Here is a 22979-nt window from a genome sequence, read left to right on the forward strand (position 1 = left end):
CGGGCTCAACAAGGTCAATCAAGTTAAGATCGCGTGGATTGGCCGCATCTCGATGGAGGCGGGACTACAACCCCGAAAGTTGTAGTCCCGCCTCCAACCTGACTTCTGAATGAAAATCCAGCCCTTCAAGTCTTTGATGTAGATTAAAAACTGTAATGGTCCCAACACTGAGCCCTGGGGCACCCCACTCAGTATTTCTCCCTACTTTGACTTTACCCCTCTAACCAGTACCTCATGTTTTCTACATTTCATCCAGTGGTCCGTACTCAAGCTTTGCACCGAATCCCCAAAACTTTGAGTTTAATTAGTAGTTTTTCATTTTGCTTTTTACGAAGAATAGAACAATCTAACATCCTCATTCTTTTTATTCATCAGCTCTCTCAAGACAAAGAAACAAGATTTCAAATGAGAATCGGAGAGAAGATGTGAGATAAAAGCCAGACTAAATGTCTGCCGCAACATCACTCCCGTATTTTCATGGAAGTATCAGCAAAAAGGCCTGTGAAGTTTTATTTGCAGCAAATGGGATAGATGGAAGTTATTTAGTGCGAGAGAGTGAGACGATCCCTGATGCTTTATGCCTCAGTGTCTAGTAAGTACTGGTGTGATAAACATGTCGTTTTGTTTGCAGATCTAATTTTTACTGAAAGTCAAAAAAATAACATAAATAGTCAAAAGATTTCTTTCAGCAAAGCATCTGATGGCTATAAATTTCCAAATGGGGTCAGACAACTGCGGCCAAGCCTCAACTCATGTATATACACACACTAGGTAGCGATCAGGAATGAGAACACTAACCACTTTTCCCTTTCTAATAAAGGGGCACTATGGCTAAGTGTAGTACCCATACCAACACCCCAGCTGAGACCAGCTAATTCAGCATTGGGGATCAAACCTGGGATCTTTCTGCTCTATTACTGTCACTCTCTGTTACTGTCACTTTTTAATTACTTGTATCTTAGTTGCGTAACAATTCTATTCCTTAGAATTAATTAATAAGTAAGTGGACTGAAGTTTCTATTTTGTGTTTCCTCTAGGATTCATTTTACTTCAACATAAATTTATTAATGATGCTGGTGGAGATTGAGAGTTGATAATACAGTGAATTATATCAGACTGCTTTAAAAGAGCAAATAAATCATACTCATTCCGATCAACTATTCTTTTTTTTGAAATGATAGACTTTAAAATATATTTTGTTGCAATTATTACTAATGTTCTTTGGTGGAAATGCTTTTGTGTGGAAGTGTAAATTAGTGTGTGATGATGGTGGTGAATGCTGTATACATTTAGGGGAAGGAAGTCTGTTAGTCTGAAAAAAATCCACAACAGGCACTCATTATCAGGCTTGTAGTGTGAATGGCTTAAGGCTGCAGTATGAGTCAGGTGAGAATTTATAATGGCTGCAAGGGGTTTATGGGATGCCGGAGCTTAAGAATTTTAGGCTATATTTAAGCTGTAGTGTTGGGACAAAGTGGTTTCACTAACGTTATCGTGTAAATGTGGCCTAGGTCTGGAGTCAGACCTCACTTGATACTGAAGCAAAGATTTCAGACTCTTGGATGAGAAAATCTCATTCCAATTCATTCTTGAGCCAGGTGGGGCCTCAAATCTGGATTTACATGACACAAGGTTAGCATAAACTTGTAATGGTAGAAATTGTGAGACTCTGTTGGTGGTGTAGAGACTCACTAGGCTAGGGTGACCATATTTTCTAAACTGAATCTGGGGTCACACAGGGTGGGAGCACAGCAAAGCAGCCAGGACGGAAAATGTAGGTTGCGCAATGCAGCGAGGCAATTTTTTTTAGCAGCCTACAATTTAACAGTTGCACATAAACACTACAAATGTAAAACAAATGTGCACATAACTACCGTGGATGTGACATCACACTATTGAAGCGCATTCAGACCCTTGACTCCGCCCCCCCCTTTGCCGATGACTGAGGTCACACCTGACCCCTCCCTCCCAGTGACTGAGGTCACACCTGACCCCTCCCTCCCAGTGACTGAGGTCACACCTGACCCCTCCCTCCCAGTGACTGAGGTCACACCTGACCCCTCCCTCCCAGTGACTGAGGTCACACCTGACCCCTCCCTCCCAGTGACTGAGGTCACACCTGACCCCTCCCTCCCAGTGACTGAGGTCACACCTGACCCCTCCCTCCCAGTGACAGGTCACACCTGACCCCTCCCTCCCAGTGACTGAGGTCACACCTGACCCCTCCCTCCCAGTGACTGAGGTCACACCTGATCCCGACATCCCCCACCCCCCGTGACTGAGGTTACATCTGACCCCTCCCTCCCAGTGACTGAGGTTACACCTGACCCTCCCCCCTACATGTCTAGGATTAGCCCGCCTGCCCTTCCCCCTGTGACTGGGCCCTTCCCTGTGGCCTCTCCCTTACCCACTCCGGTTGCCATGCTCCCAGGCACTTCCGGTGCCGACAATCCAGCAGCACAAGCCCAGCTGGAAACTCAAACAACAACCGGCACATGTGCAGAAAGAGCATCCAGTCGCGCATGCGCAGTGAGTCACTCTGGCCATTGTACAAGTTGTTGTTTAATTTAGCCTTAGAGCCACAAACTGACAGCTCTGGGGGGTACACTCACTGCCCAGGGGTACCTCGGGGATGAGTTTGTGAACCAGGCACTCTTCCAGGGACATTGTTTGCCCGAAGACACAGCACCTCACCTGGGAACTGTCCCCGGAAAACGGGGACGTATGGTCACTGTGTGGGGTGTAGAATAAGGGCAATGGTTTTGCCACCCTATATCCCGCCTGCGCTTGTATCTAATGAAACTCTGCACTTACAGCAGAGTCTCAGGCAGCAATTTCTGCCGAGTAATGTTAATGGTCTCTTACAATTTCCAAGTACAAAAGGATATCTCTGTACGGGTGATACAATTCACCCAACACCAGTTCTATTATGGAGCTTATTTTGCAGTTTGGTAATCAATATGGTGCAATGATACTCAGACAATATCTTTCATTCTTTTTAGCTTTAAGAGAACTGTATACACTTACAGAATTTTAAAAAACCATCAAGGACGTTTTGTGGTTCAGGTAAGAATGCAATTAAAGCTATTTGATCTGCCACAGTGCTTTTCATTATATTATCTAGCACAGAAAATGATTTTTAAAAGACATGAGAGACAATTTTCGGATTGTTCACCAGAATCACCCAAAATGCACTTGAGGTGCAAAGTTAGCTCCAAGGAGATCAAGGCTACCCTTTTGAGCTCAGGCTCACGACATTTCACCGACTACTGCAAATAGCTGCCCGTGCACATAAATGAAATCTAGTCCCTTGTGTTAAAGGATTACAGAGGCATTCCTGGTCGCATTTATATCAATGTGCCTGCTTTATCCATGTGATCGTATTCTTTAGAATCTGGTTTCTGAACCAGTTGCTTCTCCAGCTGTAAGGATGATAGTTTTGTGATCAGTTCACTAAATTGGCTCTGAGTCACTCTCCCTAAATATTGAAGAGCTAATGTAATAAAAACAATAAATGTAATAAATTAATTTTGCATTTTCATTTTATTCAGCAATAGATAAAAATATTTAGATATAGATTTGTACAGTTTATGTTTGGTACACTTTAAAATTGGAACTTTTTTACTACTGAAACAACATAATGTAGTCAGGCTTGTTTATATTTAAAATAACAACAGAAAACGCTGGAAAAACTCAGCAGGCCAGGCAATATCCGTGGAGAGAAACAGAGTCAACGTTTCAGGTCGAAGACCCTTCGTCAGAACTGAGAAAAAAAAGCAGGAAATGAAACAGATTAAGAAGCAAGTTAGGGGGCTGGGAAATGGGGGAGGGGATGAAAGAACAAAAGGGAAGGTCTGGGAGGGGTGAGGAGACATTAAGAGATATTCAAGGCGAGACGAGATAGTAATAGGACAAGTAAAGAGACTTGAATATCTCTAAATGTCTCCTCACCCCTCCCAGACCTTCCCTTTTGTTCTTTCATCCCCTCCCCCATTTCCCAGCCCCCTACTTGCTTCTTAATCTGTTTCATTTCCTGCTTTTTTTTCTCAGTCCTGATGAAGGGCCTTCGACCTGAAACGTTAACTCTGTTTCTCTCTCCACGGATGTTGCCTGGCCTGCTGAGTTTTTCCAGCGTTTTCTGTTGTTATTTCGGATTTCCAGCATCCGCAGTATTTTGCTATTATTTATATTTAAACTTCGTTGAATTGTCAGATGTCAAACCACAGATGCTATGTGGTGTTGAACATCTAAGATATATGTCACTCATAAGTATTTACATTTGGTCTCTATTCATCCATCTATACATCTGTGCATCTTTGTCTTTAGCTTATGTATATATGCAAGTGTGTGGGGGGTTGGAGGGAAATCCTCCCTGTTTGGCACTCTAACAAACCTTCTCCAGAGGACAGAAATGTAGCATGTCTAGTTGGAGCTGGTGGTTAGGCTCAAATTTGTGTATTGTATCATCAGTACTCAGGATTCAGCTGATCAGATCTATTCTCTTGTCTTAAAGTGTAAACTATTGGTCTCAAACTAATGTTAGATTATGTACAGTGGGTGGTACAGTGCATAGTACACTGTCCTTTAACCTCTAAGACATGGACTAAACTACAGACCGGACTGATGGACTACAATCTATTAGCCTGCTGCAAGAGTACAATGCAAAATTAATTGAGTTTTAATTGAAATCCTAGTGGGTGTGGACCCATAGCACCAAACTGTACCTAAATTAGGAGAGCTGCATATTATTATTACTGGATATTATTACTGTGGGCAGGGTCTGGGGCGGGCGACATCGGTGGTGGGTCCCGACCCCGCTGCTGGCTCCATCCCACTGTGTAGAATGATTTTCCCCTGATAGGGCATGTTAAGCCCGCCCAGCGCATTTCCTGGTCCAATTAGAGGAAGCGGGTCTGGCGGCGTCATTTCATGACGCATCATCAACTGGGTTCCTTAAGGGACCATGGCCAACTGTATTTTGACATTAGTGCTGTCAGTGTTCTTCTTCTTCTTCTTAGGCAGTCCCTCGGAACCGAGGAGGACTTGCTTCCACATTAAAAATGAGTTCGCAGGTGACTGATGAGTCCAATGCGGGACCTACAGTCTCTGTCACAGGTGGGGAAGACGGTGGTTGAAGGGGCGGGTGGGTGGGGTGCTTGGGTTGACGTGCGCTCCTTGCGCTGCCTGCGCTTGGCTTCCGCTTGCTCCTGGCGAAGAGATTCGAGGTGTTCGGCGCCTTCCCGGATGCTTCTCCTCCACTTTGTGCAGTCTTGGGCCAGGGATTCCCAGGTGTCGATGGGGATGTTACACTTTTTCAAGGAGGCTTTGAGGGTGTCCTTGAAGCGTTTCCTCTGCCCACCTGGGACTCTCTTGCCGTGCCGGAGCTCTGAGTAGAGCGCTTGTTTTGGGAGTCTCATATCGGGCATGCAGACAATGTGACCCGTCCATCGGAGCTGATTGAGCGTGGTCAAAGCTTCGATGCTGGGGATGTTGGCCTGAGTGAGAACACTGACGTCGGTGCGCCTATCCTGCCAATGGATTTGCAGGATCTTGCAGAGGCAGCGTTGGTGGTACCTCTCCAGTGCTTTGAGGTGCCTGCTGTACATGGTCCATGTCTCTGAGGCATACAACAAGGCTGGTATCACTGCTGCTCTGTAGATCATGAACTTAGTGCCGGGTTTGAGGTCCTGGTCTTCAAACACTCTCTTCCTCAGGCGACCGAAGGCTGCACTGGCACACTGAAGGCGGTGTTGGACTTCGTCGTCGACGTCTGCCCTTGTTGACAGTAGGCTCCCGAGGTATGGAAAGTGGTCCACGTTGTCGAAGGCCTTGTCATGGATTGGATTCAGTGTTCTACAGCACTGAAGTGCTGCAAACACTGACAATGACTGCACAGAGGTGCAGGGCTGCACCCATGTTCTCCCATGCACGCTCACAGGGAGGTCCTCTTCCCTTCCTATGGGTGGAAGACACCTCCCCAGGACACCAACACAGCCTGGTTGCACATTACAGAGGAGGTTACAAGCAGGGATGTCATCTGGAGGACCTGGGTGCAATGGTGCAAATGTTTCAATGATCTCATTAGATCATGAAACGTTAGTACAAAGCCACACTCAACCTCATCCTGCTATGCCTCTCATCACATCCCCATCACTCTGCCTTCCCTACCCTACCCCTGCACATCCTTACTCACCAAGTTACCTTGCACCTCCACCCATCCCTCACTATCTACATTATCACATCCCCATCTCACTAGCCACCCCTTACGCTCACTCTCATCCTAGTGCAATCATACCAACTAACAAAACACAAGGGTAGCCACTTGGGTGTTTTATCCAATGTTCATGTAAAGTTTCTATTTATGTGGTGTCAAACATTAAAACCTTTATTTTCAACAGTTTGCGTTCTTGGACAGATTTGTGTGCACCTTTGGAAATGGCTTAATGAGTTGCAGTGAATGGTGAGACATAACGGTACCCCCCGCAATGGTGATGAGTGTGAAAGGAATGGCTTGGATATTGTAGGAATGCTTTATGGTGTTGATGTGGGGTGGTGCCAACCTGGTGCATCATGTGGCAGCCAGGGTGTACAGCGTCAAGTGAAGTAAATCTGGCCATGGTGAGGCCATCCCTGGCCTCACGGGCAGCAATGTGGTCGGGTGCTGATGTCCTCTGTCCTGTGCAGCATCAGGTGATTGCGGAGAAGGTTGGTGTTGTTGTTGTTGCTGCTGGTGTGCCTGGTGCTGCTGATCGTGGTGGGATTCTGAGGACCAAGGTGAGACAGTATAAAGCGCTGAGAGACCTGACATTGGGAAAGGCGCGTGACTGCGCGTTGCCAGTGGGTTCCCGCCCCGTTGTCAAGAAAAAACACTTTCCCACCCGACCTGCCACCGAGCCCACCCGCTGACCCCCCCTGGGAAAATTCCGGCCATACTGTTTCCCATCACTGAGATCCCTCACCTGAACAAGCATTCACTGAATAAATGTAAATGAGCCTTGAAATAGCGACAAGTAGAATGTAATACTTTCTTTATTGGCCCAGAAATTCGGGTCGGGGGCTTCCCGCGGGTGTACGCCCCCGACCTGCACTTACCTTGCGCACCGGCCGTTGAGCTGTGGGCCCCCGTGGAATTCCGATCCTGGGCCTGCTCCAGCTGCTGGCGCGCAGTACTTGCGTATCCCAGGGGCGCAGTTAGTTCGATGTGTCCCCTGGGATCACGTGGGCCATGGGGAGCCAATCGGAGCAGGGAATGCTCCATTCATAAGTTTGACCGGAAGAGCTGTCAAAAATTGGAAATACGACAGGCCCCAAAACATCACTAAATCTTCAAATAATTTTTTTTTTAAATCACATTTTTAAAATAAACTATAAATTACATGAAATAACTATTTTAAACAATAATTTAAATTTTTGAAAAAAATAATTTAATTTCTAACTGAGCTAAAAATAAACTTACCTTTCTTTAAAATATTTAAAAATAATAAACCTGTGGAAAAAATGTTTTAATTTTAATTAATTCACCACTTAGCTTGTAAAAAGCAGGCCTTACGACTGCTTTTTACATGTCTAACTTCTGGCGACTTACCTTCCCGGGAAAACCTGTAAAAAAAACGTAAGTTTGATACGCGCATGCAGCCTCTCCCGCGCACGCGTTCGAACTCTGAACCCCTTCTTTCAGGGGAACGGAAGTGCCGGTTTCCCGCGCATGCACAGTGCATGCAGGAAACCGGCACTTCCATTGGGCCTACGGGTGAGTACCCCGTGCGTACTCACCCGTGGAGACCCCAATTTCTGGGCCATTATATATAAGGAAAACATTTTATAAAGGATGAACTGTATGAAGGCTTTTTTTTTAACAAGGTAGGGGGAGTCATTATGTGAGTTTCCTACTCGTGAAAGAGGCATAAAAAGGTTGGGAAGCTTATATAGGGAACCTAATGTATTATTTCAATACAAAGCCATGTTAGCTGTAGTTCCTAGTATGTGAATAACAGTCTGATAAGTTGACTATTCAGTGAACATGAATGGCTTGTACTGGTTTTTAATAGGATGCATTGTTATTTTCATTGTACAGGCTGGATATGGAGTTAAAGAAAAGTTCTTCAAAAGTCTGGCTGATTTAATTGCTTACTATAAAAAACCTGGCAGAGGTCTAGTCATTCAATTACAATGTCCTCTGGAAAAAAGCAAAGCTAAGAGCGAGGACCAAGATAATACTTATGAAGGTATGTAGAGATCTTCCAATACTTTTGTTAGTGCTTTTTTTTATCCCAGTTTCTATATCTATATATATAAACGGATACATCTGTCTGTCTGTCTGTCTATCTGTCTGTCTGTCTGTCCTTCGGTGTGTGTCTGTCCGGCTATACACTCGAAAGTTATAGAGCGTACCTACGCGTGCGTTACATCAAAAGAAAGCTTACCATTCCAAAACGGTCGTAAGCGTATTTACGTTTCGGCCGGACAAAAATTGCGCCCGCGGTATCCAAAAAACGTTCAAAATTCCGCTCATTAGCATCTCATTATCCGCTCATTAGCAAGAGAGTGACGTCGAGGTCGACCAATCGTACGCCGGGTTCCTGGCGCATGCGGGTGGGCCCTCCTACAGTCGAGTGACGGGACGATTGACCAATCCTACGCTTTGGTGACCTGACGGTCGACCAATCGGTGCGTGTGTGGGCGGGCCTTATCGTTCTGAACCGATGTGAGTAGCCGCCATCTTGCTTCCATTCTTTTTCCTGCTTTCTGCGTCTTTCTTTTCAATATACATTTCCAGCAAAAAAAAAAGTTGCTTTTAAAACACAAATTGTTTTTAAAAAAAGTTAATTAATTTGTACATCTTTTCTCTAACCTCTATAACTTTCCTACCTTTCACCGTTTTTGTAGGCCTCGAAGCCTCGCCTCCTCCTCCGCACCCACGCCCGAGCTAGGCATCTCCCGGCCCCAGTCAACAAGCGGCCCCGATCGCCGCCACCTTTGTGAAGGCTGGAGGTCAGGGGCGGGGGCGGGCCTCGGGAGATCGGGGGGGCCTTGGGAGATCGGGGGGGCCTCGGGAGATCGGGGTGGGGCCTGGCCTTGGGAGATCGGGGGGGGCGGGCCTCTGGAGATCGGGGGGGGCGGGCCTCGGGAGATCGGGGGGGGCGGGCCTCGGGAGATCGGGGGGGGTGGGCCTCGGGAGATCGGGGGGAGGGCGGGCCTCGGGAGATCGGGGGCGGGCCTCGGGAGATCGGGGGGCGGCCTCGGGAGATCGGGGAGGGGGCGGGCCTCGGAGATCGGGGGGGGCGGGTCTCGGGAGATCGGGGGGGCGGGCCTCGGGAGATCGGGGGGGCGGGCCTCGGGAGATCGGGGGGGGTGGCAGCCTCGGAGATCGGGGGAGCGAGCCTCGGGAGATCGGGGGGGTGCTCGGGCGGACGGGGTACTCCCCTCCCCCCCTTCTCCCCTCTCCCCCCTCCTTCCCCACTACCCCTCCCCCCTCCCCCTTCTTCTCCCCCTCCCCTTCTTCCCCCTCCCTTCTTCCCCCCCTCCCCCTCCCCCTCTTCTTCCCCCTCCCCTTCTTCCCCCCCTCCCCCCTTCTCCCCCTCCCCCTCTCCCCTCTTCCCCCCTCCACCTTCTTCCACCTCCCCCCGCCTTCCCCCTCCCCCTTCTACCCCTTCCCCCCTCCCCCTTCTTCCCCCCCTTCCCCCTCCCCTTCTTCCCCCCTCCCCTTCCTCCCCCTCCCCTTCCTCCCCCTCCCTTCTCCCTCCCCCTTCTCCCCCCTCCCCCTTCTTCCCCCTCCCCCTTTCCCCCCCACCTCCTCCTTCCCCCCTCCCCTCCCCCAGTCGCTCTCTCTCTACCCTCCAGTCGCTCTCTCTTCCCCCAGTCGCTCTCTCTTCCCCCAGTCGCTCTCTCTCTTCCCCCCAGTCGCTCTCTCTCTTCCCCCGTCACTCTCTCTCTTCCCCCAGTCACTTTCTCTCTTCCCCCCAGTCGCTCTCTCTCTTCCCCCCCCCAGTCGCTCTCTCTCTTCCCCCCCCCAGTCGCTCTCTCTCTTCCCCCCAGTCGCTCTCTCTCTTCCCCCCCCCCCCAGTCGCTCTCTCTCTTCCACCCCAGTCGCTCTCTCTCTTCCCCCCCAGTCGCTCTCTCTCTTCAAACAACAACATGCCCTCGAAAAAGCCTCGGCACCGCCGGGCACTCCAGCTAGTCTATCAATCTATATCTATCTATCGATCTATCTATCTATCTATCTATCTAAAAGGATACATCTGTCTGTCTGTCTGTCTGTCGGTCTGTCTGTCCTTCGGTGTGTGTCTGTCCGACTATACACTCTAAAGTTATAGAGCGTACCTACACGTGCGTTACATCAAAAGAAAGCTTACGATTCCGGAACGGTCGTAAGCGTATTTACGGTTTCGGCGAGACAAAAATTGCGCCCGTGGTATCCAAAAAACATTCAAAATTCCGCTCATTAGCATCTCATTATCCGCTCATTAGCATCGAGTGACGTCGAGGTCGACCAATCGTACGGTCGAGCGACCCGACGGTCGACCAATCGCTGCGTGGTGGGGGCGGTTCCTGGCGCGGGCGGGCGGGCACTCCTAGAGTCAAGTGACGGGACGATTGACCAATCCTACACTTCGGTGACCTGACGGTCGACCAATCGGTGCATATGTGGGCGGGCCTTATCGTTCTGAACCGAGGTGAGTCACCGCCATCTTGATTCCAAACTTTTCATTTCTTTTTCCCCGCTTTCTGCGTGTTTCTTTTCAAATCTACATTTCCAGCAAAAAAAAAGTTGCTTTTAAAACACAAATAGTTTTTCAAAAAAGTTAATTAATTTGTAAATCTTTTCTCTAACATCTAGAATTTTCCTACCTTTCACAACCAATCAAAAAAACAACCGTTTTTCTAGGCCTGTAAGCGTGGGCCTCTGTTGCCCAGCCACGCCCGAGCTAGTCACCTCCCGTCGCGCTGAACAAGCGGCTCGCGATCGCCGCCATCTTTGTGAAGGCTGGAGGGGGCGGGCCTGAGCCGAGCGTCGCCACCGCCGCCATCTTAGTAAAGGCGGGTGGGGCAGGAGTCAGCGCGCGCAACTTGAGTCCGGCCGGGCCTCACGCGGTAGGTTGCGCGGCGGCGCCTCTCTCTCTGCTCTTGAAGCCGGCTCGGGCGGGGGGCGGGGCTCGGGAGATCGGGCCTCGGGAGATCGGGGGGGGGGCGAGCCTCAGGAGATCGGGAGGGGGGCGGGGCTCGGGAGATCGGGCTCGGGAGATCGGCGCTCGGGAGATCGGGGGGCGGGGCGCGGAGCTCGGAAGATCGGGCCTCGTGAGATCGGGCCTTGGGAGGGCGGGGCTCGGACATCGGGGGGCGGGGCTCATGGACTACCCCTCCCCCTCTCTCCCCCTCCTCCCCCGTCTCCCCTCCCCCTCCTTCCCCCTCTCCCCCTCCTCCCCCCTCCCCCTCCCCTTCTTCCCCCCTCCCCTTCTTCCCCCCTCCCCCTTCTTCCCCCCTCCCCCTTCTTCCCCCCCTTCTTCCCCCCCTTCTTCCCCCTCCCCCTTCTTCCCCCCTCCCCCTCCCCCTCCCCCTTCTTCCCCCCTCCCCCTCCCCCTCCCCCTTCTTCCCCCCTCCCCCTTCTTCCCCCCTCCCCCCTCCCCCTTCTTCCCCCTCCCCCTTCTTCCCCCTTTCCTTTCCTCCCCCCCTTTCACCCCCTCCCCTTTCCACCCCCTCTGCCTTTCCACCCCCTCCCCCTTTCCTCCCCCGTTCTTCCCCCCTCCCCCTCCTTCCCCCTCCCTTCTTCCCCCCTTCCCCTCCCCCTTCTTCCCCCTCCCCCTTCTTCCCCCTCCCCCTCCCCCTTCTTCCCCCTCCCCCTCCCCCTTCTTCCCCCTCCCCCTCCCCCTTCTTCCCCCCTCCCCCCTCCCCCTCTTCTCCCCCTTCCTCCCCTTCTTCCCCTCCCCCTTCTTCCCCCTTTCCTCCCCCCTCCCCCTTTCCTCCCCCCTTTGCACCCCTCCCCCTTTCCACCCCCTCTGCCTTTCCAACCCCCTCCCCCTTTCCTCCCCCCTTCTTCCCCCTCCCCCCTCCCCCTCCCCCTTCTTCCCCCTCCCCCTTCTTCCCCCTCCCCCTTCTTCCCCCTTTCCTCCCCCTTTCCTCCCCCCCTTTCCTCCCCTTTCCTCCCCCCCTTTCCACCCCCCCTCCCCTTTCCTCCCCCTCCCCATTTCCTCCCCGTCCCCTTTCCTCCCCCTCCCCCTCCCCCTTTCCTTCCCCCCTCCCCTCCCCCTTTCCTCCCCCTCCCCATTTCCTTCCCCTTTCCTTCCCCCCTCCCCCTTTCCTCCCCCTCTCCCCCTCCCCCTTTCCTCCCCCCTCCCCCCTTCCTTTCCTCCCCCCTTTCCTCCCCCCTCCCCTCCCCCTTTCCTCCCCCCTCCCCCTTTCCTTTCCTCCCCCTCCCCCTTTCCTCCCCCTCCCCTCCCCCTTTCCTCCCCTCCCCCTTTCCTCCCCACCTCCCCTCCCCCTTTCGTCCCCCCCTCCCCTCCGCCCCTCCCCTCCCCCTTTCCTCCCCCTCCCCCTTTCCTCCCCCTCCCCTCCCCCTTTCCTCCCCCTCTCCTCCCCCCTTCCCTCCCCCTTTCCTCCCCCCTCTCCCTTCCCTCCACCCCTCCCCCTTTCCTCCCCCCTCCCCCTTTCCTCCCCCCCTCCCCCTTTCCTCCCCCTCCCCCTTTCCTCCCCTCTTCCCCCTTTCCTCCCCCTCCCCTCCCCCTTTCCTCCCCCGCCTCCCCCTTTTCCCCCCTTCCCCCAGTCGCTCTCTCTCTTCCCCTCAGTCGCTCTCTCTCTTCCCCCCAGTCGCTCTCTCTCTTCCCCCCCAGTCGCTCTCTCTTCCCCCCAGTCGCTCTCTCTCTTCCCCCCAGTCGCTCTCACTCTTCCCCCCAGTCGCTGTCTCTCTTCCCCCCAGTCGCTCTCTCTCTTCCCCGTCGCTCTCTCTCTTCCCCCCAGTCGCTCTCTCTCTTCCCCCCAGTCGCTCTCTCTCTTCCCCCCCAGTCGCTCTCTCTCTTCCCCCCCAGTCGCACTCTCTCTTCCCCCCCAGTCGCACTCTCTCTTCCCCCCCTCTTCCCCCCCAGTCACTCTCTCTCTTCCCCCCCAGTCGCTCTCTCTCTTACCCCCAATTGCTCTCTCTCTTCCAACAACAACATGCCCTCGAAAAAGCCCCAGCACCGCCGGGCACTCCAGCTAATCTATCTATCTATATATATAAAAGGATACATCTGTCTGTCTGTCTGTCTGTCTGTGTCTGTCGATCTGTCTGTCTGTCTGTCCTTCGGTGTGTGTCTGTCCGGCTATACACTCGAAAGTTATAGAGCGTACCTACACGTGCGTTATGTCCAAAGAAAGCTTACCGTTCCAGGACGGTCGTAAGTGTATTTACTTTTTGGTCGGACAAAAATTGTTCGTGCGTTATACAAAAAACCTTCAAAATTAAACTCATTATCTGCTAAATAGCATTGATTGACTGACGTCAAGGTCGACCAATCCTGTGCCGTCATGATTGACCAATCCTGCAGTTCAGTCACCTGATGGTTGGCCAATCGGTATGTGTGTGGGCGGGACTAATCGTTTTCATCTCAGGGATCTGGCAGCCATTGCTTCAACTACTTCCAGCTCAAAATCTGCTAATCCAGCTTCGAAAAAGTTAGTATTTCTTTTAAAAATAACTAACAAGATTTACCAAAAACGTTTTATAAGTACTTTCACTTTCATCTTGCAAGGTATTAAAAGGTAGAAATGTTGCCCGGCAGCAGATTCACAGAGGGACACAGAGACAGGCCCGAAAGCCTGGGACTCGATTTAAAATGTTGCCCGGCAGCAGATTCACAGAGGGACACAGAGACAGGCCCGAAAGCCTGGGACTCGATTTAAACCGCCCGGCCCAAAACAGCCCTGGCAACGCGGGGGCCCCCCCAGCTAGTATGCTATAAGCTGATGGCATTATTGAGTACTTCTCTTGCAGTCACTGCCAGACTTCTCATTCTTTTATCCTCCTTCTTTTGCCAGAGCTTTATTGATTTTTTTGGAGGAATTTATGTTATTAATAAATTACTGGAGGGAATAATATCAGATGCATCACTTGAGCTGCTTTGAGGCATCTCCTTTCAACTGGGTACACATTGCATTGACATTAATGCGTTCCTACCCTCTGAGCTGTTGCAAGTGGCATGGATTGCAGAGACCTAAAAAGGAGAATGAAAACAGAATAAAGTAGGAACAAAAAACAGTGTTGCCAGAAATTAGGTAAAAGTAACCTTTAAATGATTTAAACACTCTTTCAATACAATTCCATATTTTGTTATTCATTTTTCTTTTCTTTTGCAGAAGTTGATGATCCTGACTATGTAAATGTTCTCCCTTAATGAAAATGTCTGAAATTGTGGTACAGAAGAACAATCTTTTATTTTCTTAAAGTAACATTGTCATCATAGAAAAGAAATTGGCAAATTTATTTATTTGCCAAAAAAAGTGACATAATTTGTGTATAAGTGCATAGTTGCATTTGCACATGATATGAACATGACATAAAACACACAGCTCCTCCAGCTCTTCTCCCTCCCCAGCAGACAACCTGCATTTAATGTAAATAGTTTTTAACATTTGTAATAGTCATTGATTTTTTAAAAAATTTCTAAGTACAATTTGCTTAAGCAAAATGATTCCATCCCTTGTAAAGCGCTAGGCTTTTGTGTTGACAAGTTCTTCAGAAACGATTCTGTGATGCGAGTGATACTGGTGGAAAATGTATATAAAAAGGTCTTGCTATTTCCATTTGTGTTTCTATGCAAACCTTTCAGTTATGAGTAAAGAAAATTAAGTCATTAAGCCGCAGTGGTCTATAGACATCATAAAATTATTACAGTCATAGCCGTTTATTTGCAACTCACTTAATTCTAAATCCCATTGTAATGCAACCATTTCAAAAGTCCCATTTCCCCCCATACTTCTAATTATGAAATGCTTGTTTTATTACAATTTCATTTATCGCACTTTGCACTTATAAGCAAGTGTGGTGCAGAGAAATCCCACTTTAACAAGACTCGTCACCTTTGAACCTGAGGTTTTCTCCTCTGAATCTGATTGGGTTCGGTGGTCAACGTGCCTGAGAACTAGTTTGACCTGGTTTCCACTGGTTTGTTAGTGTGTGTGGGTGAATCAAGAATGGAAGTCAAATTTACAAATGGCCCAATTTTTAAAAAAGCACCGTGACTTGTCGCTGCACGAGCAAGTAGATGTTTTGAACAGTTTGAAGGAATTGAAGATCCAAAAGCTAGTCGTACAGAAGCATAGCATTTCTGAATCGCAGATTTCTAGAATTGTAAAATGAAAGAGGACGTCTTGAAAGACTGGAAAAGAAATGAGAATCGGGATAAGAAATGGAACTGTGAAAATAAGGCGGCGGATGTTGATGAAGCGCTGCTTAAGTGGTTTAATCACAAAAGAGCTCAGAAATCCAACTTGACGGCTGCCTGTTGAAAGCTAAAGTTAAGATTGTCAAAGGACTCGGTGTAGAATCATAGAATCGTAGCATGGTTACAGCACAGAAGGAGGCCATTCGGCCCGTCGAGCCTGTGTCAGCTCTCTGCAAGAGCACTTCAGCGAGTCCCACTCCCCCGCCCTTTCCCCGAAGCCCTGTAATTTTTTTCCTTCAGGTACTTATCCAATTCCCTTTTGAAAGCCACGATTGAATCTGCCTCCACCACCCATTCAGGCAGTGCATTCCAGACCCTAACCACTCGCTGCGTAAAAAAGTTTTTCCTCATGTCGCCTTTGGTTCTTTTGCCAATCATCTTAAATCTGTGTCCTCTGGTTCTCGACCCTTCTGTCAATGCGAATAGTTTCTCTCTATCTATTCTGTCCAGACCCCTTATGATTTTGAACACCTCTATCAAATCTCCTCTCAATCTTCACTGCTCCAAGGAGAACAACCCCAGCTTCTCCAGTCTATCCACGTAACTGAAGTCCCTCATCCCTGGAAATATTCTTGTAAATCTTTTCTGCACCTTCTCTAAGGCCTTCACATCCTTCCTAAAGTGCGGTGCCCAGAATTGGACACAGTACTCCAGTTGAGGCCGAACCAGCGTTTTATACAGGTTCATCATAATTTCCACACTTTTGTACTCTATACTTCTATTCATGAAGCCCAGCATCCCGTAAGCTTTTTTAACTGCTTTCTCAACCTGCCTTGACATCTTCATCGATTTGTGCACATATACCCCTAAGTCTCTATGTTCATGCACCCCCTTTAGGATTGTACCCTTTAGTTTATAATTCTTCTCTTCATTCTTTCTACCAAAATGTATCACTTTGCACTTTTATGCGTTAAATTTCATCTGCTATGTGTCCGCCCATTTCACCAGCCTATCTATGTCCTCTTGAAGTCTATCACTATCCTCCTCACTGTTCACTATACTTGAACAGTGTGGAAAGCTTTGAAGCATTAAATGGTTAAATGATTTCCTCTGCCACTGGAAAGTGAGACGCAGCCTTATTTACAAAAAGCTGTGTGATAAAAACGCAGACAGTGACCAACCGCTGCTGATGTATGGACTGAGAAAGTGTTGCCGAGTTTGTTAGCAGAGTATCCAGTTTACTGCATTTACAATTGCAATGAGACCGGACTTTTCTATTGTTGATCATTGTGCCTGATCAAAGCTACGCAAAAAAAGGAGAGAAGGTGAGTGGTGGCAAAATGAGAAAAGGATGGGAACATTGTCGTTGTGCATTAACCAATCGGACAAGGTGAAACCTCTTGTGAGTGGGAAAAACAAGAAACAGCGTTGCTTTAACAATGTGAAAACTTTTCCAACTGAATATGAAAGCAGTGCTAATGCTTGGAGAATACAAACAATTTTTGGAAAGTGACTGCGGTCTTTCAATGCCAGGATGAGAAAGCCATGATGTGGCTCAATCTTTCACATGTGAGGGTTCAATGTTTACCATCTATCATTGCTTCCATCATCAAGCCCCTGAACCAAAGGCCGCAATTTTCCAAGTGGAGGCAGTTTGGAGGCGGCTTTGATGTTTGGTGGGTTCTGGTCCCGCTGCCGGTTTCAGCCACCCTGGAATTAAGATTTTTGCTTAAGTGGGCTGATTAAGCCTGCCGTGCGCGCTACCCGGCCCAATCAGTGGGTTCAGGTCTGCTGCTCGCCTCTGCTGACGTCTCTCAGCCAGCTGCATTTAAGGGTCCCATGCAGCCTTGTTTTTGATCAATCCTTTCCTGCTGCTTCTTGGTGTGGTACTTCTGAAAATGACTGCTGCAAGACCCAAGACATCTCCCAGATTTGATGATGACTCCCTCCATGCTCTTGTGGAGGGAGTGAGAGGGCGTCAAGAGGTACTCTTCCCCTCGAACGTATGGAGGAAGCCTCCTCAGCAAACCAAAGCAGCCAGTCTTTGTGTGGTCGCACCTGGGTTCAGTGCCGCAAAAGGTTCAATGATCTGCTACGCTCAGCAAAAGTGAGTATAACATCACACTTACCTTCAATCTGCTCCCCATCTCCTCTCATCACCAGCACTCTGCATTGTCAACCTCCTCCTCCACATCCCACTTTGCCCTTACATCCCTTGCACCCTTAACCATCCCTCTCTCTCTATGTACAGAATCACTTCACTATTCGACTATGCAGCCCTCACACTCGCTATCACTGTTATGCAATGACAACAACTAACAACGCACAGGGAGGGCCCTTGGTATTGGCACCTCACTCCATCTTTGTCTCCTTCTAAGCATCTATGCTATGGATTCGCTACACTCACTCCAACATTCTCACTCAAACTCCACTTGTGTCCCTCATTGCAGGAAAAGAGAGCCCACAATAAGAGGGAGAGGGGCAGGACAGGAGGAGGGCCACATTCGATTGTCCACTTGACCACCACTGAGGAGGCTGCGCTCGATATCGTCGGAGGTGCTGAGGATCTGGAAGTGGGGGACGGTCAACGGGCGCAGTAGAATAGATTTGCAATAGATGGCCGTCTCAGCCCCTGCACAGCCGCAGGAGGAGCAGACTGTTGCCAAGCCCTCCCAGGCTCCCAAACCCAGAGGACACCTGCCAAAGGTGTTGAAGCAGGAGCAGCATGAAAGTGAACAAGGTGCCTCTACATCTGCTGAAGCCACAAGGGAAGCACCACGTAGAAGCATGCGTAAGAGAAAGTTAACACACAAATAGTCACAAGGGTAGTCACTTGGGTGTTTTGATGTAATACATATTTAAGATTATGATCGGCATTTCAATTGTAATAAGGAAATGCGATGGCAAACATTCAAAGAGTTGGCCTATGTGTGCCCAGAAATGGAAATGTCACAGTGAGGTGTCAGGGTGCCTTTCACCTGTAATGATGTTAAGAAGGTGGCAGCCACATGTGTTTGCTTCGTAAACTTAAGCGAATCTGGCATGGATTAGTGCATCCCTTGCATCACGGCCAGCAATGTGCTCGCGTGCTGGTGGAACTGGCACATCCGCCTCCACAAGGTCTTCCTCCTCTGAGGAGGAGGAGGAGGCTGTGCACTGAGCTGCTTGTTCCACAGGCAGCGGTAAGCCACGCTGCTGTGCGATATTGTGCAGGGCACAGTAGACCACGATGATTCTGGAGACCCTGGCTGGTGCATGCTGTAGGGCTCCACCTGATCTGCTGAGGCATCTGAATCGCATTTTGAGCAAGCCGATGGTTTGCTCGATGATAGCTCTGGTGGAAATGTGGCTGGCATTGTACCACTCCTCAGTTTCATTTGATGGCCTCCTCAATGTCGTCATTGGCCACATCTTCAGGGGATAACCCTTGTCTCCAAGTAGTCATCTGGAAAGTTGGGTTGGCGGATTGAAGAGCTGAGGCACAGTAGACTGGCGCAGGATGAACGAGTCATGGCAACTGCCAGGGAACTTGGCGCAAACAAGCATAATGTTCTTCCTGTGGTTACACACCAGCTGGACGTTAAGGGAGCGGAAGCGCTTGCGGTTCACAAATACAGCTGGGTGACCTAATGGCCACATGTGTGCAGTCTACGATGCCCTGCACCCTTGGCAAGTCTGTCATATTTGCAAAGCCAACCGCACGCGCGGTTACACTTGCTTCATCCGTGGAGAAGTGAATGTAATTGTGCGCCTTTGCAAAGAGGGCATCGATAACCTGCGTGATGCAAGTGTGTGCGGCTGACTGGGAGATGCCACTGATGTCTGCTGATGATCCCTGGAAGGAGCCCTGATGCTAAAAAATTGAGGGTGGTGGTGACTTTGACAGCCACTGGTAAGGAGTGTCAACCCGCTCCTCTGGGCTCCAGGTGTTGGTGCAGCATTGCGCAGATGTCAGCGACTACCTCTTGCGAAAGTCTCAGCCTACCTTTGGCACTGCTGCTCAGTCATATTGAGGAAGCTCATCCTCAGCCTGTAATCCCTGTGTTGGGGTATCTCCTGCGGCGAGGTGCCGCCCTGCGCTGATGCCCTCTGCCCTGTGCAGCATCAGGTGGGTGAGGAGAAGGTTGGCGCTCCTGTTGTTGCTGCTGCTGTTGTGCCTGGTCCTGCTGCTGCCGTGGCTGCTCTTCCTCCGATTCTGAGGACCAGGATGAGAGTATATAAATGGTTCCCATTCTGCTGGTATATATGTCAGTTGAGGAATAGATGTTATAAGTGCTCAGGTAATGTGGGGAAAGGGTTTTCCAAGGAGGTCACACTGCATATGGATCTCAGCTTAACCACTTACAAGCTCAATAGACCTGCAAAAAGTGTTCCAACAACTCAAAAAACAAAGTTCTGTCATCTGAAACTCAGCCATGTTACAGGTCCGCTTTTGTGCTGCAGGTGCAACTGTCAAGAATTTGCGTAGTTGCTGAACCCGGCACAATCAGCTGGCGTGTTTTGCAAACAGTGTGGAATACGCAGAAAATGTCCTAAAATGGGAAGAGCCTGCTAAAATTGGATTATGTAGGCAGTTAACAAGCAGTTAACTGCCTTAAGTGCCTCTCCCGCTGCTTGGTGGCGGGTCTGAGCGGGACTCCCAGACCTGACACTTGGCAAAGTTGCGAGGAGGCGGGTTTGGAACCCGCCGTCAATCAAAATTAATTTAACCTCTGACCCGCCTCCAAACCCCCTCTGAGCACCGGCAAAATTGCGGCCAAAGTATCATTCATAGCCTGAAGCAACACTACACCTGTGCAAGGTGGTTTCTGTTTTAGGTGCCACTGGTGGAGGCAGACTCAATCGTGGCTTTCAAAAGGGAACTGGATAAGTAACTGAAGGAAAAAAATTTGCTGGACTACGGGGAAAGGGCAGGAGAGTCGGACTAACTGAAGAGCTCTTGCAGAGAGCCGGCACGGGCTCGATGGGCCGAATGGCCTCTGTCTGTGCTGTAACCATTCTATGATTCTGTGAGGAAACTGGCATTTGGTATATGGAGTTAGATTGCAGATCAGCCATGATCTCATTAAACAGCGGAACAGGCTCGAGGGGCTGAATGGCCTACTCCTGTTCCTATGTTCACAGTTTATAAAAAACGATAGTGTGTTGGATGCTATGCACTTAAGCAGTAGAGCTTGGAGTTTATGCACTGGAAGAGAGAGTGCAGAGGTTAATAACTTCTGATCTCTACCAAAAAAAAACACAGAATTCTTTGCAGCAAAAAAACTCACTGAGACGTGAGCATTTTTCTTTCATTTTTAAGATGTGATACTGTATTCACCTTTTTAGATGTTGCAATAATTCTTCGCTGCATTTAAAAAAATGGAGTTGTGCATTTTTCTTTAAATTTTAAAGTGTTATACTGTATTCGACCATGTTGTAAGAAGTTATACAAAATTTAGGCAAATAAACGTTTTGCGCCAGACCAGCCTTGATTTTTGTTGCTTTTGTTGCTTCCCGCTTCATAGAAATTCCTGTTTCATCATAATTTGCGAGGTTGTCCTGAGTGGTTCCACTGTACTTAGCACTAGGGGGATAGGTAGATAGTAAGGAAATATTTAAAATGTTCTCTTCTCAATTTCATTTTTCTCAAGGACATTCAAGTTTTTTCCGGGGAGAGGTGATTTTCCTTGGAGGAGAGATGTGGGTGGGCCTCTTTGAAAGAGCAACAGTAATAGGGAGCAACACTAGTTAGCAGAGACAGTTTGGGCAAATGGACAAAAGGAGTTAAGAACATAGGTGAAGTGAAGAAGATTCAGAAACAATAATATTTTCAAGGATCGCTGTTATAAATTAGATTTCCCTTTAGCACAGCAGCAAGGATTGTTTTTGTGAGAAAACTTCTGAAATTTGATACATTTTTCAATAGTGTGGCAGAAGTCACTTTCAAAACCGTTACGGATGTGGAAAATAAGTAAATAAAGCAATTTTTGAGAGAATCTTTGGCTGAAAAATGTATTTTTAGTTTCATCACTGTTGTGAGTTCTTTAATGCTCAGGATGTCGAAAACTTGACACTAACTAAAACACCGTATATAAACCATAGGTTTATATTCAGTCATGTGGTATCAGTGAATTATCAGTGACACAACAAACTCAAATTCAGCTGAAAATGTTGTTTAGTATATACAGTAAAAGGATTTACACAGTTGCAGTTTTAAATGCTAATGTCTGAAAATACCGCTGCCACAAATACCACTGATACTGACAATGTACCAAATGCTTAGGGCTGAATTTTCTGGGGTGGTAGCGGGTGCGATCAGTGGCGGATCGGGTGGGAAAGTTGGGGTTTTTTTGACAGCGGGTCGGGAACCCACTGTCAACTTGCTCTCACATGCCTTTCCCACTGGCGCATCTGTCATCGTGGAGCCGACCCGACCGGCAGGGGACCCAATTGAAATCATTATCAGGTAGTTTACAGGCACTTAAGAGCCTTTTTACCCCTACTTTTTAAATTTCCCTGCGTGGCCACAGGATTCACACAGCTCGGAAACCACGTCTGTCAACCTGAGGTGTGAGTTCCATCGCCATTGCTCCAGCTGATTACTTGACAGCATGGAAAACAAACCAAAATAAAAACATGTTGATTACATCAGCTAACAGATTGATGGAGATTCTGTTCTACTTGAAAAGCCACCGGTAACTATTAATTCAGAAATTCCTAAATGGATGTAAATGGTGAGGGAAGTACATTTTTCACTGGCCATTCTCGGCTGTTGCCTTCCAACTCAACAGTAATTGCTGTGAATTGATGTGCACTATAAAGAAATGACACATGACATTTAAATAAATTTTTGTGTTGTTTCTACTCAGGTTTTTCTTACAGTATACAGTGATTGTCCAGTTACGCATTAAATCAAGTCATCAACCGTAACAATTTCATCCTCATCACTCATTCCAATGGTTTAATTTGCTTGCAGTTCCTGAATATGACTAATTTAATTTTTCAGTCTGAGACTTTAGGGTGAATTCCTGCAGAGGTTCTCTCACTTGTCCATTGTTAACTTTTAAGGATCCAGCTAGTTCCCAATGAATTCTGGGATACTTGACTATGTTGAACTGGAAGGTTCAACTTGTTCCCAATGAACTCTGGGATACTTGACTATGTTAGCTGTTTAAGACAAAGATTTTTTTTTAAATTCTCAGACCAGAGATTGACAATATGCGGCTGGGAACAGATAGCAGGGATGCAGAAAGGTCGAATATTAAACATCAGCGACACATAGAAGTGATAAGGGCATGGGAATATGTGTGTCCACAGCACTTCAGTAGAGCAGTGTCTAAACACTGCCCTGTTTCCCAGGAGATAAGGGTACAAATTAAAAACCAACATTGTACTAAGTTTCAGAACACATGAATCAATGTGGCCTTGCAATTACCCGGCCTGTTCGACAGATAAGGATAAGACATGTTTTCTCAAACTAACAACAAAGCTTACAACGGGGAAGAAAGGAATGCGGGGAGTAGAATTACAATCCACATCTGTGGCTAACATGGTCAGGGGTTACCTGAGTTCAAGGGGGTGGGCCTGACAGTTGAGTGGTGGGTCTGACAGTTGAAAGGTGGGCCCGACAGTTGAGTGACTAAC

General features: G+C 48.6%; 1 protein-coding gene across 1 annotated transcript; it reads left to right on the forward strand.

The window, feature by feature from the left end:
* The first annotated feature begins 379 nt into the window (after positions 1–379).
* On the forward strand, positions 380–14363 carry LOC147107680 (SH2 domain-containing protein 1B). Its single transcript, XM_086006071.1, has 4 exons — positions 380–592; positions 3003–3066; positions 8075–8225; positions 14326–14363. Exons 1-4 carry the CDS (start codon positions 447–449, stop codon positions 14361–14363), a joined length of 399 nt encoding a protein of 132 aa, XP_085862197.1. The 5' UTR covers positions 380–446.
* Positions 14364–22979: the final 8616 nt, after the last annotated feature.

The sequence above is a fragment of the Somniosus microcephalus genome, chromosome 14 (assembly GCF_052327205.1).
Source record: "Somniosus microcephalus isolate GS21.2 chromosome 14, FLI_Smic_1.0, whole genome shotgun sequence".
Taxonomy (NCBI): Eukaryota; Metazoa; Chordata; class Chondrichthyes; order Squaliformes; family Somniosidae; genus Somniosus; species Somniosus microcephalus.

Excerpts from the sequence above, each read along its gene's own strand:
- LOC147107680 (XM_086006071.1), top strand. The coding sequence starts at position 447 with ATGTCTGCCGCAACATCACTCCCGTATTTTCATGGAAGTATCAGCAAA. Across the intron at positions 593-3,002 it reads GCTTTATGCCTCAGTGTCTA|CTTTAAGAGAACTGTATACA; the intron begins GTAAGTACTGGT and ends CATTCTTTTTAG. Across the intron at positions 3,067-8,074 it reads AAGGACGTTTTGTGGTTCAG|GCTGGATATGGAGTTAAAGA; the intron begins GTAAGAATGCAA and ends TTCATTGTACAG.